The sequence below is a fragment of the Haliaeetus leucocephalus genome, unplaced genomic scaffold (genome assembly GCF_000737465.1).
Source record: "Haliaeetus leucocephalus isolate CR32 unplaced genomic scaffold, Haliaeetus_leucocephalus-4.0 Scaffold0, whole genome shotgun sequence".
Taxonomy (NCBI): domain Eukaryota; kingdom Metazoa; phylum Chordata; class Aves; order Accipitriformes; family Accipitridae; genus Haliaeetus; species Haliaeetus leucocephalus.
In genome coordinates this window covers 18,517,614-18,527,518 of record NW_010972436.1, presented here as the reverse complement: position 1 = coordinate 18,527,518, position 9,905 = coordinate 18,517,614, and the positions used below count along the sequence as shown (strand labels likewise).

General features: G+C 37.4%; 1 protein-coding gene across 6 annotated transcripts in view; it reads right to left on the bottom strand.

Moving 5' to 3' along the window:
* Nucleotides 1-286: 286 nt before the first annotated feature.
* LARP4B (La ribonucleoprotein domain family, member 4B) overlaps nucleotides 287-9,905 on the bottom strand; it is a 41,266-nt gene continuing 31,647 nt past the window's right edge. For 4 of the 6 annotated variants that reach the window (XM_010585578.1, XM_010585586.1, XM_010585619.1 and 1 more), the window contains 4 exons: nucleotides 9,077-9,241; nucleotides 5,316-5,440; nucleotides 4,541-4,652; nucleotides 287-3,972 (listed from right to left, as the gene is read on the bottom strand). In XM_010585578.1, coding sequence (XP_010583880.1) covers nucleotides 3,691-3,972; nucleotides 4,541-4,652; nucleotides 5,316-5,440; nucleotides 9,077-9,241 — 684 coding nt within the window. In that variant the 3' untranslated portion in view covers nucleotides 287-3,690. The remainder of the gene's footprint in view (nucleotides 3,973-4,540; nucleotides 4,653-5,315; nucleotides 5,441-9,076; nucleotides 9,242-9,905) is intronic. The other 2 variants (XM_010585602.1, XM_010585610.1) reach the window with 2 other exon arrangements.

Sequence of the window (9,905 nt, the reverse complement as noted above, 5' to 3'; positions counted from 1 at the left end):
TGCTGAACAGTACAGTAAGCAAAGATTTTTTTTTCCCAAAATTAGAAATATATAATTTCCAAAAATGGGAGCAAAAGACAAAAGGTAATGAAAAATACTGCTGAAGAAAGGTTTAATTAAAAAAATCAGGAATTCAACAGTGCCTAAATCTTTATTTTTCATAACCTACATATTTTTTTCAAATTAGACAGTTTTACATTTTATGACACAAAAGGAAACTTAAATTACTGATAGTTTACATGTAAGCTTGATTCCAGTCTTAATGGAAGAAGAACAAAAACAAAAACCCTCAGGAAGGCTCCCATATTACACTTCTATTTCGTGAATTGGCAGCTGTTAGGTCTCCTTAGAAATCTTCGATTGTCTGCTGCTATTAGTGTAATAGGTTACAAAGCACATAAAAATCCCTAACTGTAGCTAGCAGAAGGAGATACAGAGATAGGTATGCACCATTACAGTCAGCTGTTGCTCGTGATACACTGCACCACACTCAAACAAGGGCCTTTCTATGCCAACTGCTGAAGTCTTTGAAGGATAATGCAGCAACACAAAAAAATTGCCACTGTTCACAGATTTCTAAGTGGCAAAGGACAGTGTCATGGTGGGGGACTGATCTGAAACAACATTAAGTTTTAAAAGCAATCTTTGTTTTTTTAAATTCCTGGAAGAAGAGTCTCAGATCCCATTTTGACTTGTTTTCAAAATGAAAAGTGTCACCACACAGTCCTACAAGGTAAAATGCCAATTTTAGTTACTGTACCCCTGAACCTTTAACTCAGCTACTGCTTTTGGGAGGTTTTTCATTTTAATCTCTCTATGTATCGTAGCAACAGTCTGCATGCAACTTCACAACTCTACTCCAAAAACTCCATTTTGTCACCGAGTGGAAAAAAATAAATCTCAAAGTGAAATGCAGTAAGGATAGGTCGTATATTACACAGCTATTTGGCGTGTCACTTTTTTTGTTTTTTAAAAAAGCTATAAAAACCACATCAGAGGAAGGTTTAAACTTTCGATGCAACAGACTGTTGCTGGGTAAGCAGTAATTACAGTGTATTGACCTAGCACAAATGGCAGCAGAATACATTAGAACAGCACAACACATCCCGCTGGTCTCTATATTACCTTAGGTACCAGTTGAGTATTATGACTAGCTGTACACAGTCGCTGTAAGGAACCACTTGTGATTGTTTGCAGCTGGTAAGCCTTTCACTTGCAGCAGACAAACAAAATGAATCATACAGCCGGCCTAAACCATACACAAATCTAGCTACCATTTTCACTGCCACTGGGGAAAGGAGAAGCATATTAAAAATCCAATGACAGAACTAGTTGAGCGGTTTTGGTGATGTTGTCAGAGTCCTATCTCCTCCCACAGCATTCACGAAGTGTGCTTTTTAAACAAGAAAAATCAACAGATTCCAGCATGCCCTATTTTGACCAATTCTGCAGCATACAACAGGCTGGATTTAAAAGGTCAACTAGTTACCAGTTGATGCTTGTAACAGGAAATTTATCAGGAGTCAACTTCTATAGTTACTTTACAGTTCTAGGAATCATACACTAAGGAAAGCACTGATATTCTTGAAAGCAGACAAGTAAGCTTTGTGTATATTTTTGTAGCAGTCTAAAATTTTTTCCAATTAAATTTGATTTTATTAATGACTTAAAATTACAATTTGACTGCTGAAATTCACTATTTACATTGCAGAACACTTTTGAATTGGTTAAATCGCTTGTTTTTAGAGGGACTTAGGAAAACATTTGAGGGCTTTCAAATAAGACTTTCGTTCCGTTTCCCTTTTGCAGTGAAGAGGCAGAGTCAGTTCAGCACACCAGAATAAAATAAGAAAAAGAAAAAACAACAAATTAAAGTAATATTCAAACCACAACATTTAGTTTATCTACATCCAGCTCAACAGCAACATTTATAATATCAATAATTTTTATCAGATTTTTTCTTTAGGGTACCTTTTTATATGTTCTGATTATTTACAACTGTACAAGCAAAGCACACACTTCCAAGTGCACATATTTAATACAGTATTGACTATTTGCATTTACAGGTTTTTCAACAATCTGAAAAAGATCAACTGTTTAAGATCTTTAAGGTATATTACAAAAACTGCTGCTAGTTCCTGTACTACAGTATGTTTACCCAGTAAGACCAGTGACAATAGATACATACTGTAACTGAGTAATTCTGTATTCCACTCACGCTAACCCTCCACGGGGTCAGACCTCATTAACTCTAAGCTGTCTTGTACAAAAGTTAAGGCAAAGTCATTTTCAAGTTTAAATAAAATTCAAGTCTTTAAATATTGGATGGAAATAATTCTTTAAAAAAATCAGTTGTTTAAATAAACATTTTTGTGGAATAAACTGTACTGTCATAGTCAGCAGGAATGAGTTTTGTCTGAACTTCCTGCAGTTTAAACACTTAAAGAAAAACTTTAGGCATTTTAAAACAAAAATAATTTATATTCAACTTTATTAGAAACTTGCTAATTTAGTGCATCCTTGTCCTTCAGAAAGCGCATCACTTCTAAAGTAAATAAGTGTGAGAAACCTCATCCCAGAGGTAAATATCAGGGATCTCTTCCTCCACCACACAAAACAAACACCATTATCTCACGTCTTGAAAAAATTTAAATCCGTATGCCAATGCTTGTAGTTACAGGAAGATGTCAACACAAGGCTGACTAAGATATGAACTCTTTCAAAGAGCACTTGGGGCAGAGTTTAAAAAAAAGTCTACACAGAGCACAGGGGTAACCAGAACATACAGCGCTGACTCAGTTAACTCCCTTACAAGCACAGGGAAGCTAAGGTTATCACAAGAAGGCTACAGTGCTTTCTCCTGATAACATCCACTAACAGGCTTCACCACCATAGAAGCTCACAGACTTAATTCTTTCTATTCACAATGTGCTTTGTATTTGCAAATTATAACATCAGTTTTATTCTGGAGTGAGAAGATGGTTACTTGCTTGCAGTAAGTCAAAAAAGGAAGTATTTTAGAAAGACTGCTATGGTGCTCCGTAGGATTCATTTTGTGTGTGCAAAACATCAAAAAAAGATTAAATTTTTAAAAACGCTAGAAACAACTACTCCTTTAACCTAAAAGTGCAAGTTCATTTGCTGACACTTAGTACAGCAGCCCAATAAAAAAATCTTCAAGGTCACATACTAATTCGTAAAATACATCTACTTCCTTGCACTCTACACACTAGCTGCCGTTATCAGTCTTTTGGACACTTTAGATATGTACTTGCAGACCAGTTTATTAAAAATATTGCAGCAGCACATTTCTGCTTAACAGTTTAGAAAAAACTCACTATACAGAGCTTGCACTCACACAGCCACAGAGAGGCTTAATAAAAAGTTGATTTTTTTTAAAGACAAATATTTTACATCTTGGAAAAAAATAATCACACTAAGCTTCACCTCCAATTAAGCACCAACCTAAATGTAAGGTTTAGAACAACTATCCAGAAATATCCAGAAAAATAGAATGTTTGTTCAAGAGGGGAAAAAGTATTTCACAGAAAAATAACTTGCAGGCATTGTTATATGCCTAGTATCACTGCAAGCTCCTAACCAGCAACTCATTCTCAGGTATCTTAGTGGGAACATGGGTTTAATTTGTGGGAAGCAGACCTCTTCTCAAATCCCTCCCAGGTGTTAGTTTCACTGAGGAGATTTCGGAGGGGTATTCTGTTCTTTATTTAAGCGTTTGCCAACAGCTGGAGGGGACGATCTGCGTCCTGACTGTCTCCTCTGGTCTTTGGGTTGTCCAGGATGTGACTTTGCAGGAGGAGGTTCTCTGTTTTTCTCTATTGTTTCTGTGGGCTTTCTTTCTTCTTTCCCACATGCTACAGTGTTTGGCTTCTGTTCTTTCTGGGGTTGCAATGTAGGAGGATCCTTAGTTGTTCTCTGGCAAATTTCTGCATAACTAGGTTTTCGCAGTTCCTGTGAAATCAAAAGCAAACAGAACAGCAGCGTTAAACAAAGCATCCTGAGGAAAAAAAATTATTTACTTTTATGAACAAAAAGGGTAAAAGTCTTTGTCCCAAAAGACTGCTGCACTAAAATATGCAGATGAGGGCTAGAGTATGAAGTTTACAGAAGCTGTAGAGACAATAAGGTTTAAGACAAGGCAAAACGCAAAAAGGTATGCTAGAAAAATTGAGTACTGTGACAGGGCAAAATACTTCCAATTCAAGAACACTCTGAAACAGCTGAAAGACAATGAATAGTCTGGTTTAAATATCATCATATGTATTAATGCTTCTACCTCAAGGATACCATCAAGAAGAGAATTCAGATAAAGAGCTATCATTTGCCAAGTTACCTTGAACAGTTTTGCACTGTTAATTGCATAATTGTATCATACAAGTAATCAGGAGGCCAACACCACACAAATTTAAGGATGCTGGGATCATATGATTGAGCAACACTGGGTAGCAATGGAAGCAATATTCTGTTAAATGTATCAAACTAGATCATTAAGAGAAAGTGAAATAATAAGGTCACTTACTATGGCAGCTCCATTGACTTGTACCGATTTACATGCAGTACTGAGTGTGGAAGAAGAAAGCCTTTCTGTACTCTGTGTCTCTCTCTGCTGTTTATCCACAACCTTGGAGTCCCTGTAAGCATCCAGCAGGAAGCAAGGCTCATGAAAAGTGAAACTTCAGGATAGACGAATGATCTAATAACTCGTCTAAAACTTTGAGTATGACTATAAAGAGTTATAGCTATAATTTGCCTAGCACATTATGACTAGCATTGCATTTAAAAATGCTATCAAATATTAAAAAAGAATATTCCTGTGGAACTTGACGCTACTTGTAATTTGTGACATTCTGATAATATTTGGTTATTCAGTTATCTTACTCCTGTTACTCAAACACCTCAATTTGATTTGCAGGTTCCCAATAAAGTCTTACTGAAAACTTTCTTTATTGTATGGACAACAGTACTGCCCACAGATCGTGGATTTACTTGCTATGCTTCAAAGCTATCTAAATACAATACAGTTAGGTATTCATTGAACTTTTAAATACTTGCAGAGACTAAAACACAACACTAAACTTTTGTCTGCTGAATGACTGTTATGACTGAATCACTGTTATGATATTGTTCAGAAATTAAGCTTTATTGCCTTTACAAGTACAATATACAGCAAAAAAATTCTGTCATTGATTAAGACTTTAATAGCTATTTACAGTGTTCCACCTAGCCTTCTGATGACAGAGAATGTGAATGTGATTTAGAGCAGAATAGTTATAGCCATGCAATTAAATGCTTACTCAGAAGACTGGGATGGCGAAGGAGACCTTTCAAACGTCCTGGGCAATGTAGAAGAAACTGGCAACAACGGCTCTCGAGGAATTCCCGATGGAACAGTGTTTGTACTTGCATCCACATTAATGTTCTGGAGGAGAAAAAAAAAAGGCACAGAAGGGCAATCATAGTATCAAATTAATATGGTTTGCCTGAAAATTAACACAATTGGGAAACAGTTTATAAGTTGATTTATAAAAGTGTAAATTAACTATAGCAAGATATAGAAGGATCCAATATATGTACTGTAACAAATAAGGTTTTTCTTTTATAATTATTTAGAAACGCTGACAAATAAAGCACACACTATGGCTCTTTCCCCAAAAGTTGGAAGCTTAGTTCCCTTTGAGACATACCTGGATGGCAAAATCACTTCTTTCAACCTGGGAACTTTGCACCTGCTGGTGACAAAGTAGGCTTTGTGCCTGTTCACATAACCATAGTTAGCCTATTAAGACAAACGTCTCCTATAACTGTCACCTTCAAAGCTCTAACTCAGCATCATCCTGATAGCTGGTGCTAAAAACTCCAACCTTAAAAAAAGTTTTTGCAAACTAGGATATGACCATCATTTAAAAGTCCCTTTCTTATGCTATAGTGTGATTTGCTACCAAGCAAAAGAGGCTTTTTCCATAGCCCTCAAAAGATTCTGCTACTGCCAATGGATACTGTGCTTCCAGATAAAGGCCAAATCGGTTCAAGATGCATGCATGAATTTAAATTGTCACAAAATAAGAATAGAGAAAGAAAGAAGGCTTTGTATCTTGAAAAATGTATTTCTGACATTTATAACCATTTTGTTTGTTTAAGAAGTGCTACGTTCTTCGTATTTTTTCTGACCTGTCTGACTCTAGAACCAGAACAGATTCTGGTGCAGAAGGGAGAGCAACAGGAGAACACAAGCACAGGAGGAACAAGATAGCCACCCCTTTCCCCCAGCCCAGCCGCCATTCAAAGGTAATAAAACATGAGGCTCCTACGGTCACTGTTAGAAAGGAATACTGTACTTGATAACATTGTTTTAAATCAGGTAGCAGAGATTGTTGCAGTAGACCTAAGCCTAGTTTTACTCAAAGTAAAAGTAAAACCATAAAAGGTGGATGTTTAGAAATAAAAGAACAGCTTCTATAGTTTTACTCACTCTAATAGTATGTGAAAAGGTTTGCAATTGCAAGTTGCTGAGCATTCTGGCCCAAGGTCATCAAAACTTGTAGGTACGTGGTTAAGCGTGAATAGTTTCAACTCAAGCAGACATGCAAGTGCTGTTCCTAGGCCAAAACACTCAGCCCCTGATCTGACAGCGCTGCAGTCTCCTAGTTAGAAAATGTGGGATGATTAACACCTACCATTCCCCAGAGCTACATCTAAAAGAGCGCCACAAAGCTAAGACCATAAGATATGATGCTTGGATAACAACTGTTCAAAATTATACAACCTAAGTTCACTCAGCTTCTGTACACTGGACCTGCCCATCTATAAAACAAGAGTAGCACTGTGTAACTCTACTTGGCACTTTGTCACTCTACATCAGTTGACATGAAAAAATCTTGAGATCAAGGTGAAAAGCAGCCTGTATACATTGGCAAGATTCTAACATTAACTCAAACACCTTTATAATAGAACACAATTGCTCTTTGGAGCCAATTGCTGTTATCTTATTCCTTAATAATGTCAACAAGGAAAGATAGCACAATCCTTTTCCTCCACACAATGGTACAGACTAACTCATGCAAGCTGGAAAAAGTGGGAAATCAAAGGAAGCTTTTCAATGTAACAGTGCATTGCACTATCATAAAACCTCAGTGCCTGACTGATATTAAGACTGCCTCTACAGGGGAGAAATGTAAGTTCTTATACAATAAGTAGAGTGCAAAGCAAGTACTAGATTTGTAATGGGAGGAGCAACTGCAGTATTGTCGTGGTTTAACCCCAGCCAGCAACTAAGCACCATGCAGCTGCTCACTCACTCCCCCCCATCCAGTGGGATGGGGGAGAAAATCGGGAAAAGAAGCAAAACCCATGGGTTGAGATAAGAACGGTTTAATAGAACAGAAAAGAAGAAACTAATCATTATAATGATAACACTAATAAAATGACAACAGTAATAATAAAAGGATTGGAATGTACAAATGATTCGCAGTGCAATCGCTCACCACCCACCGACCTACACCCAGCTACTCCCCGAGCGGCGACTCCCTGCCCCCACTTCCCAGTTCCTAAACTAGATGGGATGTCCCATGGTATGGAATACACTGTTGGCCGCTTTAGGTCAGCTGCCCTGGCTGTGTCCTGTGCCAACTTTTTGTGCCCCTCCAGCTTTCTTGCTGGCTGGGCATGAGAAGCTGAAAAATCCTTGATTTTAGTCTAAACACTACTTAGCAACAAGTGAAAACATCAGTGTTATCAACATTCTTTGCTTACTGAACTCAAAACATAGCACTGTACCAGCTACTGGGAAGAGAGTTAACTCTATCCCAGCTGAAAGCAGGAGAAGTATCAAATAGCAAGTGCTGGAATTTTATTTAAATCTGAAATATGGCAGTCAAAAAACACTTCAGAAATAACAGAGGTAAAATACTTTAAAAATAGTTAGATCTTGGCCAAGAACAGACTACAGTCTGGAGTACCAGCTGACAGTAAATTAAACACTGCTCTTACCATGGCACTGTCATGCATATTCCCCCTAAAAGCAACCCTGGAATGTATTTGTCCCTATTACCACTTGTAGGAGACAAAATAGATAGCTTGTCTGCACAATTACTGCTTTAGGTGCAGGCTGCCTTGCTGCTTCCTCTCTCCTTTACCAACAAATGGCTTCCCTACCCACCCCTGGTACGTGGGCACTGAAGAAAACACTTCTGCAATAGACTGGTTTTAGAGATGAGACACAAGAGAGAGATTTTGGTGTTTCATCAGGTTGCTTTTGCACTGCTATATCCAGGGGTTAACTTCCTTCAGTTGTGGTACAGCTACAAAAACACAAATTAGAGCTAGCAAAAAACCCCAATATAGACTTCCATAGCCTAGACTGTTCCATAGTGTACAGGATTATATGAGTCTTGATGGAGGAAAACATACTGCCACTCACAGATGGCATGGCAGAGACAGTTCTAAGAATGAAATCTATGAACAGCTACTGAACATTAATTTTCAACTGTATCTCTACTACATCTAGAAAGCAGTGGTTGCCAAGTCATTCTGATATATTTCTATCTTTCCAAGCAATATGACAAGACAACGCTGGGATCCAGCTGGTTTTGGTAACAGTTCTTGTTCCAGCTATGATGCCTAGTGTACTGAGTTTATGTAGGGAACTTCTTTATATTTCAGTGCTTAAAAGTTTGTCTCTGTCACTTTAAAGTGTTTTATATACAACTCAGAAGTCTGACTTTCAAACAGGAGGAAAATTTATCACATATTTTTCACCTGAGTCTATCAAAAAGCCTGAGGCAATTATGAACAGCAAAGAGTATATTTTCAAATCTCTTCTATTAACACTTACTTATACTGGTGCTCATATTCCACACCATTTCAAAGAGAATACCTAACAAACTGTAAGACATAAGTGAAGAAAGCGGTAGCACATCACTTGACAGCTGTTTTTTAAAAGCACTTCTTACGACCCATGAAAAACCCTAAGTTTTTTCTACGCATAAGCCACCAAATCTGAAAACAAGAGGTATGCAATTCTTTGTTTTCCCAACAAAAATGAACACCGGCTACTCACTCTTTCTTTTGACGTTCCTATTACCACACTGGACAGTCTGTTTTCAAAAAGGTCTTCGGTCTTTAAATTGCCAGCAGCCCCGGGTAATGGAGGAAAGCTAGATAAACCCAATTCAAAGCTAGGAGATGGAGGTTTTGGGGGTGGTGGAGACTGTGTTTGGCCTCTCTGGAATAGAAATAACATGTTGAGGTTACTGCACTGAATGACAGAAAAGACAGACATGGGACTCTAAACTGTATTTTGCATTTGATTTATATCTGTGAAGCCCTAGCGAGGCCTCCCCCATCCCACCTCCCAGGAAAACCACACAGTACCGAGGAATAGATGCTTTCATTGTCCACTGTTGCTCTTAAAATATTTAACTATTATTTAAGTGGGATGGCATAAGCATTCTTAAAAATTTCATATGGATAAGCTTTAGTGATACTGGTATAGTAAGAAAAGTCTTCTTGCTGACCCTTCCTTCATGACAGACACTTACACTGACATAGAAAGGAAAACAGACTGGTTTAGATATCACGATATAGTGAAAATGCAAAGCCCATTGATGTGCAGTTGGTAACATTCTAAATGAAAGTCAGGAGTCAACAAGAATCTTATATCACGTTCAGATATATTAAGAAATAGCAAGACAGCATGCCTTGTGTCATGTAGGCAACAGCAATTTTCATCTAATTAATATGAATTTATATGGTCACTTTGTAAAAATGCAAAGATAAATGCCAGAACTATTTCTGAAAGAGGGAGAGTTCTTCTAACTAAATCTAAGAAAAACGATGTCCCAGGCAAAAAAAAAAAAAAAAAAAAAAAAAAAAAAAAAAAACCAAGA